Consider the following 23815-nt stretch of genomic DNA (forward strand, 5'->3'; position numbering starts at 1 on the left):
TGATAATTGATTATTATAATTGCGCGGTCGTGCGACATTGTACCCAAACAAAAATGACGTCCTTCTCCCCCCCCCCCCCCCCCACAAACAGAGCTTTCTTTTGGTTTTATTTGATCACCTCTGCAGTTTTTACTTGCGCTATAAACAAAAAAAACAACAATTTTGGGGAAAAAAAAGCTATAATTTTTTTTTTTTTGCTATAATAAATATCCCCAAAAAATATATATAAAAAAGACATCTCTTCATCAGTTTAGTGTGTGTATGTGTATGTATATATAAAATATATATATATATATATATATATATATATATATTTTTAAAAATGCCATAAATATACAACCTATTTTGTAGACGCTAAAATAAGCAAAAATATGTAGAAGTGTGTGTGTGTGTGTGTGTGTGTGTGTGTATATGTATGTATGTATGTGTGTATATATATATATATATATATATATATATATATATATATATATATATATATATATATATATATATATATATATATATATATATATATATATATATATATATATATATATATATATATATATATATATCTCTATATATATATATATATATAATATATATCACTCTTCTACATATTTTTGCTTATTTTAGCGTCTACAAAATAGGTTGTATATTTATGTCATTTTTATTTTATTTTTTACTAGTAATGGTGGTGATCTGCAATTTTTTTACTGGGACTGTGACATAGCGGCGGACAGATCGGGTTATGACTTATAGGCTGAAACGCGTCAATTGACTTAATCTGTGTTTGTTCACTGTGGCTATTTAATAAAATTAAGACATTTTAAGAGCAACAAAGAGAATGCGGATCATTTTTTCTAGATCGGACACCTAACTGACTTTTGACACTTTTGGGAACCAGTGACATTATTACAGTAATCAGTGCTAAAAATATGCACTGGTATTGTACTAATGACACTGGCAGGGAAGGGGTTAACAGGGGTGTTCAAGGGGTTAAATGTGTTTCCTGCAGGTGTGTTCTAACTGTATGGGGGATGGGCTGCCTGGGGAAACACACAGATCCGTCTTCCTGCATAGCAGAGACAGGATCTGTGTGATCTCCCCTATCAGAACGGAGATTTGCCTTGTTTACACAGGCAGATCCCCGTCCTGTCACTGCGGGGAACGATCGTGGGTGGCCGGCATCAAGTTAGCCGAACCCGCTGATTGACTCCCCCCGCTGGCCAGTGGGCGCGCGCTCCCACAATATAGAGTTCCCAAGCCGACGTACAATGACGGTGATTCGCGGGAACAAGCCGACCTGCCGCATTACAATGACGGCGCCTTGTTGGATAGTGGTTAAATTAGGCACAGCACATACGACCAATGAATAACTAGTTAACAACAATGTTGTTGTTTTATACATGAATATTGCATACACAAAGAGGATAACATGGTAAGCTGATAAGTAATGAATCCATATTAATGCATTTTATACATAATTAATCACTTGGCGTCCGTGCTAAAGCCGAATGACGGCCACAGCGCGGACCTGAATTTCCGGGAGGCCATCGTATGACGGCCTCTCCTTTGCATGCTCCCTGCGTGCGTCACTGAGACTCGGGTGATCACAGATCTGAGTAAGGGGCCAATCCTGGCCCCTTACCACGTGATCAGCTGTCAGCCAATGACAGCTGATCACATGATGCAAACAAAAGCTCGGTAATCGTCTTTTTTTTTTTTTCTTCTCACACTGACATCGGTCCTGAAGAGGAAGAGACAAATCTGTCTCATCTGTGCCCACCAGTACCCCCTACCATTGCCACCTGCCAGTGCCCACCAGTGCCATCTATCAATGCCCACAAGGGCCACCTATCAATGCCCATCAGTGGTGCCAATCAGTGCCACCTAGCAGTGCTGCCTATCAGTGTAACCAACCAGTGCCCATTATTGCCACCCATCAGTGCCCATCACTGCCACCTCATCAGCGTACATCAGTGAAGGAGAAAAATTACCTGTTTGCAAAATTTTAAAACAAAATATAAAAAAATATAATTTTTTTTTTTTTTTTTTAATTTTTTTAACAAAAAATATAAACCGCAGAGGTGATCAAATACCACCAAAAGAAATCTCTATTTGTTGGGAAAAAAAAATGATAAAAATTTCATTTGGGTACAGTGTTGCATGACCGCGTAATTGTCATTCAAAGTGCATCAGCGCTGAAAGCTGAAAATTGGTCTGGACAGGAGGGGGGTTTAAGTGCCCAGTAAGCAAGTGGTTAAATATAATGTTGACCACATACAATAATCCAACTGTCAATATGTAAGTAAAATACATGTAAAAGTTCACACGTGTAAGAGTTGTCAATTGAGAAATGAATTGCATATGTAGAATATGTGATGACAGAATACCGTGTCATTGACAATGAACCCCCTCTGTGAATCAAACCCAAGTAAATTCACTCATCCCTACTCACAATAGCAAAGCTATCCCTAAAATGAACTCTACATTGTTTCTGTGTATATGGTATAATGTACTTGTGACATGCTTATTACCATTGGGGAATTGGCTAACTGGAGCACTGTATAGAGACAACAAGCTGTAAAGAGAATATAGGATTGCAATAACAAGCTTGCGTGTGTCGTTGTCTTTGCATATATCCACTGAGAATGAGATCAACCAATCATCATTTAGACTATGTCATGCTTTAGTTGTGTAAAATGATATATGGTATGATATAGATTGTGTGCTAGAGACCGTCGTGGCATTTATTCTGTGATAGTTCATATTGGTGCTTTCTACAATGCAGAGTGGAATGTTGCTGCATCGCCTAATGCAAGTATAACTTCGTATATGTTCCTTTTTTTTTTTTTTTTTTTTTTTCTATGTAGGACACTTCAAAGAGGTACTTGAGGTACTTGAGAATATAAAGAGGTACTTGAGAATATAAAGAAATACTTTGGCGTTTATTTACTAAAACTGCTGCAAAATCTGTTTCAGCTATGCATGGTAGTAGCCAATCAGCTGCTAACTTCAGCTTATTCAATTAAGCTTTGAAACTAAAACCTGGAAGCTGATTGGTTTCTATGCAGAGCTGCACCACATTTTGCACTCTCCATTTTTAGTAAATCCACCCCCATAGTTACATAGTTACATAGTAGGTGAGGTTGAAAAAAGACACAAGTCCATCAAGTCCAACCTATGTGTGTGATTATGTGTCAGTATTGCATTGTATATCCCTGTATGTTGTGGTCATTCAGGTGCTCATCTAATAGTTTCTTGAAGCTATCAATGCTCCCCGCTGAGACCACCGCCTGTGGAAGGGAATTCCACATCCTTGCCGCTCTTACAGTAAAGAACCCTCTACGTAGTTTAAGATTAAACCTCTTTTCTTCTAATTTTAATGAGTGGCCACGAGTCTTGGTAAACTCTCTTCTGCGAAAAAGTTTTATCCCTATTGAGGGGTCACCAGTCCGGTATTTGTAAATTGAAATCATATCCCCTCTCAAGCGTCTCTTCTCCAGAGAGAATAAGTTCAGTGCTCGCAACCTTTCCTCATAACTAAGATCCTCCAGACCCTTTATTAGCTTTGTTGCCCTTCTTTGTACTCGCTCCATTTCCAGTACATCCTTCCTGAGGACTGGTGCCCAGAACTGGACCGCATACTCTAGGTGCGGCCGGACCAGAGTCTTGTAGAGCGGGAGAATTATCGTTTTATCTCTGGAGTTGATCCCCCTTTTAATGCATGCCAATATTCTGTTTGCTTTGTTAGCAGCAGCTTGGCATTGCCTGCCATTGCTGAGCCTATCATCCACTAGGACCCCCAGGTCCTTTTCCATCCTAGATTCCCCCAGAGGTTCTCCCCCCAGTGTATAGATTGCATTCATATTTTTGCCACCCAAATGCATTATTTTACATTTTTCTACATTGAACCTCATTTGCCATGTAGTCGCCCACCCCATTAATTTGTTCAGGTCTTTTTGCAAGGTTTCCACGTCCTGCGGAGAAGTTATTGCCCTGCTTAGCTTAGTATCGTCTGCAAATACAGAGATTGAACTGTTTATCCCATCCTCCAGATCGTTTATGAACAAATTAAATAGGATTGGTCCCAGCACAGAACCCTGGGGCACCCCACTACCCACCCCTGACCATTCTGAGTACTCCCCATTTATCACCACCCTCTGAACTCGCCCTTGTAGCCAGTTTTCAATCCATGTACTCACCCTATGGTCCATGCCAACAGACCTTATTTTGTACAGTAAACGTTTATGGGGAACTGTGTCAAATGCTTTTGCAAAATCCAGATACACCACGTCTACAGGCCTTCCTTTATCTAGATGGCAACTCACCTCCTCATAGAAGGTTAATAGATTGGTTTGGCAAGAACGATTCTTCATGAATCCATGCTGATTACTGCTAATGATATTGTTCGTATTACTAAAATCCTGTATATAGTCCCTTATCATCCCCTCCAAGAGTTTACATACTATCGATGTTAGGCTAACTGGTCTGTAATTCCCAGGGATGTATTTTGGGCCCTTTTTAAATATAGGTGCTACATTGGCTTTTCTCCAATCAGCTGGTACCATTCCAGTCAGTAGACTATCTGTAAAAATTAGGAACAACGGTCTGGCAATCACTTGACTGAGTTCCCTAAGTACCCTCGGATGCAAGCCATCTGATCCCGGTGATTTATTAATGTTAAGTTTCTCAAGTCTAATTTTAATTCCGTCCTCTGTTAACCATGGAGGTGCTTCCTGTGTTGTGTCATGAGGATAAACACTGCAGTTTTGGTTACTGAAGCCCCCCGATTCACTCGTGAAGACTGAGGAGAAGAATAAATTCAATACCTTCGCCATCTCCCCATCCTTTGTAACCAGATGTCCTTCCTCATTCTTTATGGGGCCAATATGGTCTGTCCTCCCTTTTTTACTGTTTACATACTTAAAGAATTTCTTGGGATTTTTTTTGCTCTCCTCCGCTATGTGTCTTTCATGTTCTATCTTAGCTGTCCTAATTGCACCTTTACATATCCTGTTGCATTCTTTATAAAGTCTGAATGCTGAGGATGATCCCTCAACCTTGTATTTTTTGAAGGCCTTCTCCTTTGCTTTTATATGCATTTTTACATTGGAGTTAAGCCATCCAGGACTTTTGTTCGCTCTTTTAAATTTATTACCCAATGGGATACATTGGCTAATGCCCTTATTTAATATGCTCTTAAAGCAAACCCATCTCTCCTCCGTATTCTTTGTTTCTAATATTTTATCCCAGTTTATGCCTTTTAGCAAGGTTTGTAGTTTAGGGAAGTTGGCTCTTTTGAAATTCAGTGTCTTTGTATTCCCTTTATGTTTCCTATTTGTGTGATTTATACTGAAACTAATTGACCTGTGATCACTGTTACCTAAATTGCCCCGCATTTCCACATCCGTGATCAGGTCTGTATTGTTGGTAATCAGTAGATCCAGTAATGTTTTATTTCTAGTTGGTGCGTCTACCATCTGACCCATAAAATTGTCCTGCAAGACATTAAGGAACTGGCGAGCCTTAAATGAATGTGCGGTTCCCTCCGCCCAGTCTATGTCTGGATAATTAAAATCCCCCATTATGATAACACTTCCCATTCTTGCTGCTAATCCAATTTGTGATAGGAGATCCGTCTCCACTTCCTCCCTCAGGTTTGGGGGCCTATAGCATACTCCCAGTATTATTTTCCCCTTAGCTTTATCCCTTTGGAGCTCTACCCATAAGGATTCCACCTCCTCTCTAGCTCCCTCATTGATGTCATCTCTCACATTCACTTGTACATTATTCTTGATATATAGGCATACCCCTCCCCCTTTTTTACCCTCTCTATCCTTGCGGTATAGGGTATACCCTTGAATGTTTGCCAGCCAATCATGAGAGCTGTTGAACCAGGTCTCTGAAATTCCCACAAAATCCAAATCCTCCTCGTACAACAGTATCTCTAGTTCACCCATCTTGTCCGCCATGCTCCTGGCATTGGTGAACATGCCACATAGTTTAGACCGGTCGCATATTGTCCTCGTATTGGGTGTTTCGAGATTGCAACTAGGACTTGCTACTATACTCACCTTGTGTTTTTGTGCTTTGGTTAACCTACCACTAATGCCCCCAATACTACCCTCTGGAATATCTTCCGCGCTGGCTATCTCTGCCTCTGGACCCTCCCCCCCATCGCCTAGTTTAAAAACCCCTCTAACTTTTTGGCCATCTTCCTTCCCAGCAGATCTGCACCCTCCTCATTTAGGTGCAGTCCGTCCCTTCTATAGTACCGGTTACCAACTGAGAAGTCGGCCCAGTCCTCCAGGAACCCAAACCCCTCCTTACTACACCAGCTCTTCAGCCACTTGTTTACTTCCCTAATCTCCCTCTTCCTTTCTGGTGTGGCTCGATGTACCGGTAGTATTCCTGAGAATACTACCTTGGAGGTCCTTTTCCTCAATTTAGCTCCTAAGTCCCTAAAATCGTTCTTTAGGACACTCCATCTGCCTCTGACTTTGTCATTGGTGCCAACGTGCACCATGACAGCCGGGTCTTCCCCAGCCCCTCCCAGTAATCTGGGATCCCATTGTCTACTTTTTTACATGCAGCATCTGAAAGGTACAGAACTGTTTTTCAGGTTGATGCATAGCTATCTGACTAGCAATCCAATAGACGTATGCTGACAACTCCCCCTAACAAGCCTCCTGTATTCTATATGGACGATAATTCATATAAAACAAAATGTAAACAGTGCAGCCCTGCACTTTATTTTTGTTTTATATCTTGTTTTAAGGTGTAAATCTCTTTTTTTTTTTTTTTATTTTTTTTTTTTTTAACACATAAAACAGGCAACACAAACAGCATACAATGTCAATTTTCTCAATTTATGTACAGGTGTTTTCAGATTTCTGAATGGTATTACAGCTTACATGTGATGATCAAGCTAAATCCTATCATGTTGCTGTATGCCTCACCTTTTATTTATGGTCCTGCAAGCACTGCTCAGATATTTTATTTCAATCTATAAAATGGGCAGTTTAGGAGATCCTGGAGGTTTTGAATTGAACCTGTGCTTTGCTCATGATTACTTGCCTATCTTTTTTTTTTTTTTTTTTCTTTCCCCGCTGTTCACCCATCCCCCCACCCCAGATACATTCTGTTAGGAACACTCAGGCTGGGTTCACACTGATGCAAATTGGATGTGGATTTCCCCGCATTCCAATTCACATGACAGGAGAGTGTGCCCGCCTCTCAATGGAGCCGGTTCACACAGTTCCAGGGTGGCCGCAGAGCGGATTGCACAGGGGCCCTGTGCGTCTTTGTCTTAGTTTTTTTAGGTCTGAATTCAGGCAAAAATTCGGGCCTGATTTGTCCCTGAAATAGAGAACAGGGAAGGACTGGACCCCTGCTGTGAGCTGCATCCGAAGACAGTGTGAACCCGGCCTCAATTAACAACCACAGCACCGTGGTAGTTCATTGAAAACTACAAGCTGACAGCCACAAAGGCTGCCGTACCTTGTAGTTTTCTATTCACAGAGGACTGTGAACGAGTGATGGGCGGAGCCCCGTTTGGCCACTTTTTTTTTTTATTGTGACAGCTAGTGGGGATCCCCTCCCCCCACTGGCTGTCACAATAAAAAAGATCAGGGAAGTGTCAGGTCCGTTTAGAACATGTTCAACACTCCTATCGAAAATGTTCTAACTCAGGCATGTTTAACCCATGATCCACTGAGCCATCTTATGTGGCCATGACCTCAAACCAATGGCAACCTGCACAGGCTCCCTAGGGTGCACACTGCTCCACTGAATGATTATCAGTTCTTCTTCATTATCCTATCAGCTGTCATACCCACAAGCTGCTATGGCAGCCGTCTCCCTGCTCTTCTCATTCTTTCCTAACACTCAAAAAGAGGAGCCTTTAGCTGAATGAATTACATCCAGTGACATCCATATAGGGGTTCTAAAGGTGGATTCTGACAGTTGTATGATGAGCTTGGTGTCATTTCGGGAACACGTGAGTGCATTATGTGTCATTTCATCTTTTGCTTAGTAAAGACGTTCTATTGCACTACTAGGGCATACGCTTCCTTGTTCTGTTGTGTTTTTTGTTTAGATTGTCCACAATCCTAATTTTGGCAATTCAAGGGATGGCTGCAAAGACCCTGAAATGGTGAAGGCTGCAATGCTGGTTTTGAGCTTTTTTGTCTGGTCACACCTGAGCGTGAGTGTGGGATTAATGGTGATCTGGTTAATAAAATATGTGATTTTTGTGATTAAACAGTGGATAAACATCCAATGTGGATTGGTCCCACGGAAAATTATTATTCTGATTGTTTAAAATTCTCATTATGCTATTTTAAAATAAAAAATGAGAAATTCTGAACCATTTCATTTCATTATGGACCATGACTGCTTACCAAATCACTTAAGTGGCCAGTGCTTTTCAAAAGTTTGAGCACCCCTGTTCTAACCAATCTAATCGTTTTTCTTTTCTAGTTTGGCTTAAAGTGGTTGTAAACCCTGTTGCACCACTTTTACCTACAGGTAAGCCTATAATAAGGCTTACCTGTAGGTACTGTGAATATCTCCTAAACTTGCACAGTTTAGGAGATATTCACAGTATCCGCATGTGCCGACTTCTTCAGTGCACAGTGACACGGCCCGCTCATGCCATTTCTTCAGGAGCCGTGCCGTGACCCGCGACACCCGCGCACATGCGAACCTGGAAATAACTCTGGGAGACATCTGGCCGGTCACGGCGGTGTGTGGGGACCGCTGCAACAGCTTCAATCTAAGGTAAGTATTTCATAATGAGCCAGTATGTGATGCATACTAGCTCATTATGCCTTTTGTCTTGCTGTTTTTTTTTTTGGTTTGTTTTTGTTTTTTACAACCATTTGAAAATTGTCACTTGGTCAACACAACCCAGCTGGCTCACTGGGAGGGCACGATCACCCCTCTACCTACATACATACATACATACATACATACATACATACATACATGCTCTCTTTTTCTATCTACAGTTCTACTATTATTGTCAGTATGTTCAATGCCAGCACATGAACCTGATTCAGCAAGTGCTAGCCACAGTGTTACTGTGCAGTTTTATATAGAAGATTATTATCTGGTCCAAATCGGGCACCTGCAATTATTGCAATCCTTCCCTTTTTTTTTTTTTTTTATCATTAATACAGTTAGTGTTTTTTATCTGCCTGGGATTGATTTTTTAACTCTTACCATTTTTGTTTCTGGCAATATCTGTTGGATGTCTTAAGAATTTCTGTCCAGTAGGACTGATTGTACTGTAAAGCAGCCATTGGTAGTCTATTCAGTAAGTAGTTGTTATTACATGTATCTGGAAAGACTAACAACCTCTTTTTGAAGTGTTTGCAGATAGATTTCTCATTGTACTTTTTGTAGCAATTGCATGTAGGAAATGTTCCTTTCTGTCTAAAGGCCAGATGGAAAAGTTTTTTTTAGGGCAGTAGTCAGGAATCGGTGTTTGTATCAGCTGTGTGAAGTTGGCACCCCATGTTTGTAAAACCTGAATAAAAATATACCATTCGTTTGTGCCGCGTTTGTGCTGATTTGTGCCGCAAAAATGAGCGTTTGTGCCGGTTCGGTTTCTGAGATATTAAACATTCAATTTAATGCAAGCCCCGCCCACTTTGCACCCCATGTCTTTGAATTTTAAAAACAAACGCGCCATTCGTTTGTGCCACGTTTGTGCTGGTTTGTGCCGCAAAAATAAACGTTTGTGCCGATTTGGTTGCGGAGATATTGTGCGTTATAGTTGCTGTAACCCCGCCCATTTTGCACCCCATGTTCCTGAATTTAAAAAAAAAACGCGCCATTCGTTTGTGCCGCGTTTGTGCTGGTTTGTGCCACAAAAATAAACGTTTGTGCCGCTTTGGTTGTGGAGATATTGTGCGTTATAGTTGCTGTAACCCCGCCCATTTTGCACCCCATGTTCCTGAATTTTAAAAACAAACGCGCCATTCGTTTGTGCCGCTTTTGTGCTGGTTTGTGCCGCAAAAATAAACGTTTGTGCCGCTTTGGTTGCGGAGATATTGTGCGTTATAGTTGCTGTAACCCCGCCCATTTTGCACCCCATGTTCCTGAATTTTAAAAACAAACACGCCATTCGTTTGTGCTGCGTTTGTGCTGGTTTGTGCCGCAAAAATAAATGTTTGTGCCTCTTTGGTTGCGGAGATATTGTGCGTTATAGTTGCTGTAATCCCGCCCACATTGCACCCCATGTTCCTGAATTTTAAAAACAAACGCGCCATTCGTTTGTGCCGCGTTTGTGCTGGTTTGTGCCGCAAAAATAAACATTTGTGCCGCTTTGGTTGCGGAGATATTGTGCGTTATAGTTGCTGTAACCCCGCCCATTTTGCACCCCATGTTCCTGAATTTTAAAAACAAACACGCCATTCGTTTGTGCTGCGTTTGTGCTGGTTTGTGCCGCAAAAATAAATGTTTGTGCCTCTTTGGTTGCGGAGATATTGTGCGTTATAGTTGCTGTAATCCCGCCCACATTGCACCCCATGTTCCTGAATTTTAAAAACAAACGCGCCATTCGTTTGTGCCGCGTTTGTGCTGGTTTGTGCCGCAAAAATAAACGTTTGTGCCGCTTTGATTGCGGAGATATTGTGCGTTATAGTTGCTGTAACCCCGCCCATTTTGCACCCCATGTTCCTGAATTTTAAAAACAAATGCGCCATTCGTTTGTGCCGCGTTTGTGCTGGTTTGTGCCGCAAAAATAAATGTTTGTGCCTCTTTGGTTGCGGAGATATTGTGCGTTATAGTTGCTGTAATCCCGCCCACATTGCACCCCATGTTCCTGAATTTTAAAAACAAACGCGCCATTCGTTTGTGCCGCGTTTGTGCTGGTTTGTGCCGCAAAAATAAACGTTTGTGCCGCTTTGATTGCGGAGATATTGTGCGTTATAGTTGCTGTAACCCCGCCCATTTTGCACCCCATGTTCCTGAATTTTAAAAACAAATGCGCCATTCGTTTGTGCCGCGTTTGTGCTGGTTTGTGCCGCAAAAATAAATGTTTGTGCCTCTTTGGTTGCGGAGATATTGTGCGTTATAGTTGCTGTAATCCCGCCCACATTGCACCCCATGTTCCTGAATTTTAAAAACAAACGCGTCATTCGTTTGTGCCGCGTTTGTGCTGGTTTGTGCCGCAAAAATAAACGTTTGTGCCGCTTTGGTTGCGGAGATATTGTGCGTTATAGTTGCTGTAACCCCGCCCATTTTGCACCCCATGTTCCTGAATTTTAAAAACAAACGCGCCATTCGTTTGTGCCGCGTTTGTGCTGGTTTGTGCCGCAAAAATAAACGTTTGTGCCGCTTTGATTGCGGAGATATTGTGCGTTATAGTTGCTGTAACCCCGCCCATTTTGCACCCCATGTTCCTGAATTTTAAAAACAAATGCGCCATTCGTTTGTGCCGCGTTTGTGCCGCAAAAATAAATGTTTGTGCCGCTTTGGTTGCGGAGATATAGTGCGTTATAGTTGCTACAACCCCGCCCACATTGCACCCCATGTTCCTGAATTTTAAAAACAAACGCACCATTTGTTTGTGCCGGGTTTGTGCTGGTTTGTGCCGCAAAAATAAACGTTTGTGCCGCTTTGGTTGCGGAGATATTGTGCGTTATAGTTGCTGCAACCCCACCCACTTTGCACCCCATGTCCCTGAATTTTAAAAACAAACGTGCCATTCGTTTGTGCCGCGTTTGTGCTGGTTTGTGCCGCAAAAATAAACGTTTGTGCCGCTTTGGTTGCGGAGATATTGTGCGTTATATGTTGTCAAACCACATTGACTTTACACCTTGTTATTAAAGCTTACATACAGAACCTAAACTCAGCTTGGGTTTCCTTAATGTAAAGCTCCTCCCACTGTACTGGCACTGCACTTCATATTGTACCCTGAAAAAGGCACCTCTGCCGGGTTAGCCCCTCATATCAAAATTTTAGAAAAAATCTTATGCAGTTTGTTAGATCTTTGTTAGATCAGGTTAGATCAACCGTTGTTTGCATTAGATCTCACACAGAAGAAGCGATATTAACAGTTATTTGCTGGGGGGGCTAACCCGTCATCAGCCCCCCTTATCAAAAAATTGACCAAACAGTTAGCTATTTTGGAAGCAATTTGTTAGATCCGGTATGATCAAGTGTTTTTAACGTTAGATCTCACATAATTAGAGACTTATTAAGTGATTAATGTGGGGGGGCTGGCCCTCCCTTATCAAATTTTCGCCCCAAAAATCATTCAAGCTAATAGATATTGGTTAGATCCGGTAAGATCAAGTGGTTTTAACGTTAGATCTCACATCATTTCAGAGATATTCCACATCAAAATAGAGATATTAGGTGGTACATATGGACGGGCTGGCCCCCCCTTATATTCAGCGCAATGAAAATCACACCCAACTTTTGCTGCGGCACAAAAACTTTTCCTCAGCTGCAGGGGCCCAACTTATGATCCTGCACACAAGCCCTCTGCTTTCAGAAAATGCCCCTGACCTGAGCTCATCATTGCACATCCATTCCAGATGCTCGTATGTGACATCACATACATCCCATACATCACATACATCCCACACATCCCATACATCACATACAAGCACGTGGTCTGGATGTGAGCGGTGGATCAGCTGGATGAGTGTGCCAGGACAAGTAGATGTGTCTCATCTCTGCTTCCTTTTACCACTCTGCATATCACACATATCATAGATGAGAAGAGGGTACAGTGGTGGGAAAAATGAGCAGGAGGGGTTTAGATGTGGGACAGAAGAACAGGAGGGTACAGCCGTGGGGCAAATGTGCAGGGGGGTTCAGTTTTGGTGCAGATGAGAAGGAGGTTCAGTGGTGGGACAGAAAAGCAGGTTGGGTAGAACAGTGGGGCAAATGTGAAAGGAGGTGTATTGGTGGGACAGATGAGCAGGAGGTTACAGTGGTGGGGCAGGAGAACAGGGGGAACATAGGTGGGGCAGAAGAGCAGGGGGTACAGAGGTGAAACAGATGTGCAGGAGGTACATTAGTAAGGCAGATGAAAAAGCGGGTTACAGTGGTAGGGCAGATGAGAAGGTGATTCAGTAGTAGACAGAAGAACATGGGAATATGGCGGTGGAGCAAATGTGCAGAGAGGTACAGTGGTGGGGCAGATGAGAAAAATGGTACATTGATGGGGTAGATGAGCAGAGGGGTTACAGTGGTGGGGCAGAAGAGCAAGGGGGTACAGTGGTGGTGCAGATGTGCAGAAGGTGCAGTGGTGGGAGGGATGCGAAGGGGGTTCAGCAGTGGGACAGAAAAGCAGGGGGGTACAGTGATGAGGCAGATGAGCGGGGGAGGGGTTTAGTGTTGGGCCAGATGACAAGGGGGTTACAGTGGTGGGAAAATGAGCAGGAGGGGTTCAGTGTTGGGGCAGATGAGAAGGGGGTTTAGCGGTGGGACAGAAGAGCAGGGGGGTACAGCGGTGGGGCAGATGTGAAAGGAGGTGCATTGGTGGACAGATGAGCAGGGGGTTACAGTGGTTGGGCAGAAGAGCAGGGAGAACAGAGGTGAGACAGATGTGCAGGAGGTACAGTGATGGGGCAGATGAGAAAGGGGGTTACAGAGGTGGGGCAGATGAGAAAGGGGGTTACAGAGGTGGGGCAGATGAGAAAGGGGGTTACAGAGGTGGGGCAGATGAGAAAGGGGGTTACAGAGGTGGGGCAGATGAGAAAGGGGGTTACAGTGGTGGGGCAGATGAGAAAGGGGGTTACAGAGGTGGGGCAGATGAGAAAGGGGGTTACAGTGGTGGGGCAGATGAGAAAGGGGGTTACAGAGGTGGGGCAGATGAGAAAGGGGGTACATTAGTGGTACAGATGAGCAGGGGGTTACAGCGGTGGGGCAGAAGAGCAGGGGGAACAGAGGTGAGACAGATGTACAGGAGGTACAGTGATGGGGCAGAAGAGAAAGGGGGTTACAGAGGTGGGGCAGATGAGAAAGGGGGTTACAGAGGTGAGGCAGATGAGAAAGGGGGTTACAGTGGTGGGGCAGATGAGAAAGAGGGTTACAGAGGTGGGGCAGATGAGAAAGGGGGTTACAGTGGTGGGGCAGATGAGAAAGGGGGTTACAGAGGTGGGGAAGATGAGCAGGGGGAACAGAGGTGGGACAGATGTGCGGGAGGTACAGTGGTGGGGCAGATGAGAAAGGGGTTTACAGTGGTGGGGCAGATGAGAAAGGGGGTTAGAGAGGTGGGACAGATGAGAAAGGGGGTTACAGTGGTGGGGCAGATGAGCAGATAAGTTCAGTGTTAGGACAGATGAGAAGATGGTTCAGCAGTGAGACAGAAGAGCATGGGGGTACGGTGGTGGGGCAGATGTGCAGGGGGTTACAGTGGTGGGGCAGATGTGCAGGGGGGTACAGTGGTGGGGCAGATTTTCAGGTGATACAGTGATCTGAGGTGTGAAGGTGTATGAATTGGGGTTGATCTGAGGCGTGAGAGTGCAGGATGTTAATTTCTCACTGCTAAAGTAGTTTACAGCATTTACTTTATAAAAAATCCTTTTCGTGATTGAGATTGTGAAGTTGACTTTTTTTGTTATAAAATCGGTACGCTCAATTTCTTTGAAAACATTTTTCGGCACACTGCTCAAAAGGCTGCTTACCTCCTGGCCTATCAGTTTTTATTAAAGATGGAAAATGGGCTGTGGAGCAAGACCCGCTGTCGCCCAAAACTATTTTCTCATTTTCAATAATCAAAGAAGGTAAGGAAAAAAGGATGGAAAAGGTAAAAGGATAGAAGGGGGGGGGAGGTAAGGCTGGGGGGGGGGGGGTGAAATGGCGTTGGTTCAGGATAACTATGATGAATGGGCTCCGGAACTTTTCTGTGACATTAAGTCCCAAGAAGGGCAGTACCCTCTGCGGAGACGACAATCTGGTTCCATAGTCCCCAAGTGTTAGAGTATTTTTCCTGTTGGTGTTGTGCAGTGAGTACTCGATCTTCCATCTCATTTGGAATGGAGTTTTTATAGAGTTTGGCTCAGATGGAGGAGACATGTAGCAGGAAAAAGCTGGATCACCAGGAACCTTGTATTCCGTAAATTTTTGCGTGGTTTATCTGTCTCCCAGAAGTGGATCAATTTAGGGCACGACCAAAATATGTGAAGTCGTGTTCCTCCATCCCCCTGGCATCTCCAACATTGGTCAGTAGTTGCAGGGTGAGGTACCACCTTGTTAACAGTTTATAGTTGGTCTCTTTAATTTTTGTACAAACCGATGATTTCAACGAAAATCTGAGGACATGTTGTATCTGAGCAGATGTTAATGTACGCCCCAGCTTACTTTCCCATTTGTTCAAGAACGGTAAGTGTGGTTGTTCAGCCGGACAGTTCAAGAGGGCGTATGTTTTGGATAGAGCTGTGGAAGGGAACCCTCTTTGGAACAGTATGCTTCAAAGGACGTCAGGGGACGATTAAATCCCTGTGAATTAGGCAAAGTATTGAGAAAGTGTTGTAATTGTAGCGCTGTCCACAAGGAAAGTTTGAAGGGCTCATTAGCACTACTGTGGAAGGCCATTGGCCTCCCGTTAGGAAGTGGGATGCCTGGACCCTACCTGTTTGGCTTAGGGTCCGAAACATTTGCGGTTCCAGACCAGGGAGGAACCACGGTTTTTCTATGATAGGGAGCAATGGGGAATCAGGGAAGAAAGCCGGTTCTGTGTGCTGACCTGGGAGCATATGCGGAGTGTCGTACCCAATATGGGGTGTAACTTCAGCACAGGTGGTAGTTGGTCATAGCACCACAGAGCCCCTGGCAGCAGAATGTCAGTCTGGGCCTGTTCCAGTTGTGCCCACAATTTAGAGCAGCGATGCCAAAATTTATTAATTTTAAGCTACTGCCACGGGGGCCTAACTTCTCATATAAAATAACGAACTGTTATGTATTTATCATAGATTAAATAAAACATCTCACTGATCAAACTGCAACAAGCTTTTATCCCTACTTACATTGCGATTATTACTGATTTCTGCCATGTGCATGCTAGGTTTAATGCAATAATAACTTCATCTAACAATTAACTACTAACTTGGATGTTGTTATTGGCAAAGAATATGAAATCTCTGAAATGATGTGAGATCTTACGTTAAAACCTCTTGATCTTACCGGATCTAACGAATATCTATTAGCCCGAATGATTTTTGGCCCGAAAATTTGATAAGGGGGGGCCAGCCCCCCTCATTAATCACTTAATAAGTCTCTAATAATGTGAGATCTAACGTTAAAAACACTTGATCATACCGGATCTAACAAATTGCTTCCAAAATAGCTAACTGTTTGGTCAATTTTTTGATAAGGGGGGGCTGATGACGGGTTAGCCCCCCCAGCAAATAACTGTTAATATCGCTTCTTCTGTGTGAGATCTAACGCAGACAACGGTTGATCTAACCTGATCTAACAAAGATCTAACAAACTGCATAAGATTTTTTCAAAAATTTTGATATGAGGGGCTAACCCGGCAGAGGTGCCTTTTTCAGGGTACAATATGAAGTGCAGTGCCAGTACAGTGGGAGGAGCTTTACATTAAGGAAACCCAATCTGAGTTTAGGTTCTGTATGTAAGCTTTAATAACAAGGTGTAAAGTCAATGTGGTTTGACAACATATAACGCACAATATCTCCGCAACCAAAGCTGCACAAATGTTTATTTTTGCGGCACAAACCAGCACAAACCCGGCACAAACAAATGGCGCGTTTGTTTTTAAAATTCAGGAACATGGGGTGCAAAATGGGCGGAGTTAAAGCAACTATAACGCACAATATCTCCGCAACCAAAGTGGCACAAACGTTTATTTTTGCGGCACAAACCAGCACAAACGCGGCACAAACAAATGGCGCGTTTGTTTTTAAAATTCAGGAACATGGGGTGCAAAATGGGCGGGGTTACAGCAACTATAACGCACAATATCTCCGCAACCAAAGCGGAACAAACATTTATTTTTGCGGCACAAACCAGCACAAACACAGCACAAACAAATGGCGCGTTTGTTTTTAAAATTCAGGAACATGGGGTGCAAAATGGGCGGAGTTAAAGCAACTATAACGCACAATATCTCCGCAACCAAAGTGGCACAAACGTTTATTTTTGCGGCACAAACCAGCACAAACGCGGCACAAACGAATGGCGCGTTTGTTTTTAAAATTCAGGAACATGGGGTGCAAAATGGGCGGAGTTAAAGCAACTATAACGCACAATATCTCCGCAACCAAAGTGGCACAAACGTTTATTTTTGCGGCACAAACCAGCACAAACGCGGCACAAACGAATGGCGCGTTTGTTTTTAAAATTCAGGAACATGGGGTGCAAAATGGGCGGGGTTACAGCAACTATAACGCACAATATCTCCGCAATCAAAGCGGCACAAACGTTTATTTTTGCGGCACAAACCAGCACAAACGCGGCACAAACGAATGGCACGTTTGTTTTTAAAATTCAAGAACATGGGGTGCAAAATGGGCGGGGTTACAGCAACTATAACGCACAATATCTCCGCAACCAAAGCGGAACAAACATTTATTTTTGCGGCACAAACCAGCACAAACACAGCACAAACAAATGGCGCGTTTGTTTTTAAAATTCAGGAACATGGGGTGCAAAATGGGCGGAGTTAAAGCAACTATAACGCACAATATCTCCGCAACCAAAGTGGCACAAACGTTTATTTTTGCGGCACAAACCAGCACAAACGCGGCACAAACGAATGGCGCGTTTGTTTTTAAAATTCAGGAACATGGGGTGCAAAATGGGCGGGGTTACAGCAACTATAACGCACAATATCTCCGCAATCAAAGCGGCACAAACGTTTATTTTTGCGGCACAAACCAGCACAAACGCGGCACAAACGAATGGCACGTTTGTTTTTAAAATTCAAGAACATGGGGTGCAAAATGGGCGGGGTTACAGCAACTATAACGCACAATATCTCCGCAACCAAAGCGGAACAAACATTTATTTTTGCGGCACAAACCAGCACAAACAAATGGCGCGTTTGTTTTTAAAATTCAGGAACATGGGGTGCAAAATGGGCGGGGTTACAGCAACTATAACGCACAATATCTCCGCAACCAAAGCGGCACAAACGTTTATTTTTGCGGCACAAACCAGCACAAACGCGGCACAAACGAATGGCGCGTTTGTTTTTAAAATTCAGGAACATGGGGTGCAAAATGGGCGGAGTTAAAGCAACTATAACGCACAATATCTCCGCAACCAAAGTGGCACAAACGTTTATTTTTGCGGCACAAACCAGCACAAACGCGGCACAAACGAATGGCGCGTTTGTTTTTAAAATTCAGGAACATGGGGTGCAAAATGGGCGGGGTTACAGCAACTATAACGCACAATATCTCCGCAATCAAAGCGGCACAAACGTTTATTTTTGCGGCACAAACCAGCACAAACGCGGCACAAACGAATGGCACGTTTGTTTTTAAAATTCAAGAACATGGGGTGCAAAATGGGCGGGGTTACAGCAACTATAACGCACAATATCTCCGCAACCAAAGCGGAACAAACATTTATTTTTGCGGCACAAACCAGCACAAACACAGCACAAACAAATGGCGCGTTTGTTTTTAAAATTCAGGAACATGGGGTGCAAAATGGGCGGGGTTACAGCAACTATAACGCACAATATCTCCGCAACCAAAGCGGCACAAACGTTTATTTTTGCGGCACAAACCAGCACAAACGTGGCACAAACGAATGGCGCGTTTGTTTTTAAAATTCAGGGACATGGGGTGCAAAGTGGGCGGGGCTTGCATTAAATTGAATGTTTAATATCTCAGAAACCGAACCGGCACAAACGCTCATTTTTGCGGCACAAATCAGCACAAACGCGGCACAAACGAATGGTATATTTTTATTCACGTTTTACAAACATGGGGTGCCAACTTCACACAGCTGTTTGTATCGTAACTTGCATTCCTGTTTCTATTTTTTTTTAAACATCCGGTTCTAATACTTTCCAACAGAGCTAGGCAGTGGCAACATTAAGATTCTTGATCATATCTAAATCGGGCACACAGACCAGCATCTGGAAGTATTCTTAAGCTCATAAATGTCAATTAGAAGCTTGCTATAAAGCAGACACTGCGGGAGAATCATTTAGAAGATGAGAAACTTGATGTTTTCTTGACAGTGACATCTCATGGATTTTTGCCAGCTGTGCCTGATTCTAGCATCTTTGTGAAACTGGGTGAAGATCAGGCTGTAGAGAGCTTCACTAGGGGTGATAATGTGTATTGATTAGACCTGATTTGCAATAGTGCGACTTCTGATGCGACTTGCATCACAAGACAAGAGAAATCTCATTGTTTTCAATGGCGCCCATTCTAATCAATGTGACGCTGAATTCTACGATTTTGGAGAAGGTTCCTGCACTACTATGGTGCGATTTACAGTTTGACTTGGCCCTGTAGAATATGCAAAATTGCACCACATTCTCACACTGTAAATTGCATCAAAGTCGCATCTCAGTAGTGTGAACCGAGCCTAAGGGGTAGAAGTCATTGTTGCACACAGTTGCTCCCTATATTTTCTAACTTCTTGCAGAGAATAAATTGTATGTGCAAATGGAAAAATACCACACTAACAGATGTTGAACAATAATTTTAAACAAAATGAAATAAAAAGCTGGAGCCCTGTTGTGAGATGCACACAAAATGACAAAAAACAAAAAGAGCTGCGCTAACCTTGGTGAAAATTAATAATATTGTGCATAATCATAAATTATGAATTAATAGTCCATATAGATTATCGAACCCATCAAACCGGAAAGATGAAGAAATGTGTGTCCCTTTTAAAATGTTCATTGTAACGATAATGTGAATGTTGTCACACCGCGACCAAAAAAGTGCACCTCCACCACATATCTAAACTTGCGGTTATTGCCCAGCCAAGGCCTTTTATCTTGAGGGAAATTCTGATGTCAGCTCCTGGACGGATCACACTCCATGGTGGGTAAGGCCAAGCAGACATCCTTATACTCTCAAAGGGACTAAGGAGTCAGCTCTGCAATCAGTGGATAATTAGGCCAGGATAACCCAAAAAGAAAAACTTGCTATAGTGTAAAACCAACTAAACCTTTAATAGTAAAAATGGTAATGCACTTAGCAAGGAGCAGAATAAAAGCATAGATAAAAAGCCGTCCGGTTTGCACAGACCACCCGTCCTTCCGGGATCGTAGCAACGTGGTGACGTCAGCACGTCTCTCCTCCTGATGAGTTTTGTCACAAGATGAAGTCATCTTGTGACCATAGGTGTGCGCAGCCTATTGTATGAGGGTGTGCACCTCAAAGCTCCAACACATATGCCTTTGTGACACATTTACCAGCCTCTTCCCCACTCGTCACTTTAAAACAATGGGGGGGAGCAGGTGCAGCACACAGGGGGACCTGGGCAGCAGAAAGAAAAGGGACAAGAGGGGTGGCATACATTGGTACCAATCCCCTGTATTTTCCTCCCGTGGCAGCTGAATATCGGCGAGAGGAGGAGGAGAAGCCTACTTTCAGCTGCTGCAGAAGAAAATACAGATCGGTCCCTTAATTTCCACTCCAGTCGCCTATACTGTCCAGGTTCTGGGGGTCGGCAAGTAAGGATCGCAGCTTACTAGTCACCTGCCCACAATTGATGGGTTGCAAACTCCAGGATTAGGGTATGCCCAGGCACACCCCTTGCGCACGCCTATGCTTGTGACTAAACGCTTTGGAAGGAGGGATGTGCTGATGTGACTGCTTTGCTACGATCCCGGAAGGACGGGTGGTCTGTGCAAACCGGCCGGCTTTTTATTTATGCTTTTATTCTGCTCCTTGCTGTAAGTGCATTACCATTTTTACTATTAAATGTGTAGTTGGTTTTACACTATAGCGAGTTTTTCTTTTTGGGTTATCCTGGCCTAATTATCCACTGAGTTGACTCCTTAGTCCCTTTGAGAGTATAAGGACGTCTGCTTGGCCTTACCCCGCATGGAGTGTGATCCGTCCATGAGCTGACATCAGAATTTCCCTCAGGATAAAGGCCTTGGCTGGGCAATAGCTGCAAGCTTTCTTAAGCTTGCCATCTGGTAAGCGTGGCTTTTATGTGGTGGAGGTGCACTCTTTTGGTCGTGGTGTGACAACATTCACATCATTGTTACGATGAACATTTTAAAGGGACACATATTTCTTCATCTTTCCGGTTTGATGGATTTGATGATCTATATGGACTATTAATTTATGGCTATGCACAATTTTATTAGTTTTTACCAAGGTTAGTGCAGCTTTTTGTTTTTTATTAATAAATTGTATGTGCATTGGGAGACACTTCCCTATTCTGAGAATTTAGCTTGAAATTGATATTTTGTAATGAGTCGGTTCACACACTAGATTTGTGTTTTAGGGCTTCCTCCCCATGTGTATTTTTCAAACAGTATAGCACATTACTCCACATTTTTCCTTTCTGGAAGATTGGCTTCATAAAGCAACAAAATCACATTTACCTTCCTTGCTCTGAAAACAAGTTTCTCGCCCCTTTTAGGTTCCACCAGCAACTGGAACAGGGTCTGTTCAGGCCAGCAGACCTGGAAATGCACACCCCCACCTGTCCTTACTTGGAATCTTCCCCTGAGCTACCATGCAGGACACATCCTTGGTACATGTTCAGCCCTTCTGTGTCCTTGGTTGCTAGGATGCTGTCAGCTGCATGCTGTCATTGGTTGCTAGGATGCTGTCAGCTGCATACTGTCCTTGGTTGCTAGGATGCTGTTGGCTGAATAACATCATTGGCTGTTAGGACGCCGTCAGCTGTGCAGCAACCAATAATGTATCCCTGGCCCCATTCAGCTGCCAGATAGGAGATTCCCACCATTAACCAAAAATGACTACTGCTGTATATGGGTAATGACGTCAACAAGAATCCCTGACCCCATTCAGCCGTCAGTTGGGAAATCACAAGACTGGCAGCTGAATGGGGCCGGGGAAGAGTCATTGAGCCTTGAGCAGGAAGCTTTTACATGCCTTACTCTGAACACTGGTGTGTCTCCGTATGCCAAGCTGGTCTTAATTATTAATTAAATGATTTAATCATTGAATTGCCCTCAAACTTTTTTTTTTTACTTTACAAACTTAGTTCTTTTTACTCTGTAGTATTGATGTGGATTTACTGGCTAAAGAGAACTTAGAGGTTTGTAAAAACAATCTGGAAGATTTGACCACCTGATATGGTCCTGTATATAGGGAGAAAAAAATGCAGTCTTTCTGGATCTTCCAGGGGCAGATGAAAGGTTGTATGTACGTGTAAGCTGATCCTTGGGTAGTCGGACTGGGCTGACCATAATGTTTAAATGCAATCAGCCGAGTAAACTTAGAGACAAGAATCATTTTGGCAATTGTTTAATTCTTCTCTAGGGCTGACATGAGCGTTTCTGATAAGTATTAATTATTTCTTATTGGCTGCTATGCTTTTCACGTTGCTCGTTGGTTGCTTTTCATATGGAAAAACAAATATTTGTATTTCTTCTACCAACCATGCAGTTTACTTTTTTTGACAAAGGCAAAGCAGTTATGATCGTCAAGTCTTTTCTGATCGTGAGAGAACACTGATCTTTAGACATAGAAACCTACATGATGTGGTCATTCAAGGGCTGGAAGCATTTGATCTGTAAGTTGGGAAAATCCTTTGTACCCTCTGACTCCTTGTTTCTGGCTAGCCACCTATGGAATGTGGTAGGAACTGTGTGTGTGTGTGTGTGTGTGTGTGTGTGTGTGTGTGTGTGTGACTTGTAAAATAATAATTCAGATTTCATGGGAATTATTCCAGTACAAATCAATATGACACAGCTAATTCTGACCCTTGCATTATAGTAGCATATAGGAACCTCCCCACCTTCTATACACTTAGGCTCTGTTTCCACTAGTGCGACTTTTCATGCGACTTGGGACTGAAAAGTCGCATGACAAATTGTTTCCCATGATTTCCAATGAGTACCGTTCATATCTGTGCGACTTCAAGTCGCAGCGACTTCAAAGTAGTCCCTGCACTACTTTGGTCCCACTTTGATGCGACTTGAGGTCCATAGATACAGGCATTGCTTTAAATCGCGGTAAAAAGTCGCGGTAAAATCGCGGTAAAAAATCGCGGCAAAATCGCGCGACTTTGGGGACGCACTAGTGGAAACATAGCCTTAATGTATACTGGTTTTGTATATTACTTAGTGACTTATATAAAAAAAGTTTCTGCTGGTGCTCGGCTAAAGAGTATTTTTTTGTGAATACCAAAAAAATGTTAGTACGTGGACAATTCCTGTAATTGTCTATAGGACTGGGAAAAGCCTGATAAGCTATAAAAACAACAAATGTATAGAAAATATGCTGGAACATTACCTGATCTATGTGTATTGATCAGTGGCACTTACTCAGATGTTTGTGAAAGCCACGGCAGCTCCATGATGAGATCACCACTTGCAGGGTTGGAATATCTGACAGTTCCCCCCGGTAATATCTGACAGTTCCCACAGTGAATGCTTCAGCGGCTCTGTAGTGAAGAATGGTGCATGCAAGGCAGTGACTTTATGTATGCCTGCAAGAATTTTACCATAATCAGGTCCACACTGACCACCCCTGCTGGCCACAGGGAGTCCTGTGGGAACATGTGAATGGAGACATGTAACAAACCTAATATAGGTGTCATCCCAATTTTGCCGTAAAAGTGGAAATACACAAGTCAGTGCCTGGCTCCTTTTATGTCGTGGGTACCCAAGAGATCCCAGTTATAGTTACCAACTCTGTTGCCTCATGCATGTGGGCAC

General features: G+C 43.2%; 1 protein-coding gene across 2 annotated transcripts in view; it reads left to right on the forward strand.

Moving 5' to 3' along the window:
* Positions 1-23815, forward strand: part of ANO6 (anoctamin 6) — a 179545-nt gene that overhangs the window by 31970 nt on the left and 123760 nt on the right. Inside the window, exon 1 of one of the 2 annotated variants that reach the window (XM_073619955.1) lies at positions 22456-22668. The exons of the other annotated variant lie outside the window; for it this stretch is intronic. Within the exon in view, the coding sequence (XP_073476056.1) occupies positions 22632-22668 (37 nt within the window). The 5' untranslated portion in view covers positions 22456-22631. Of the gene's footprint in view, positions 1-22455; positions 22669-23815 lie in introns of those variants that run through there. 2 annotated transcript variants of the gene reach the window in all.

This window comes from Aquarana catesbeiana, linkage group LG03 (assembly GCF_042186555.1).
Source record: "Aquarana catesbeiana isolate 2022-GZ linkage group LG03, ASM4218655v1, whole genome shotgun sequence".
Taxonomy (NCBI): Eukaryota; Metazoa; Chordata; class Amphibia; order Anura; family Ranidae; genus Aquarana; species Aquarana catesbeiana.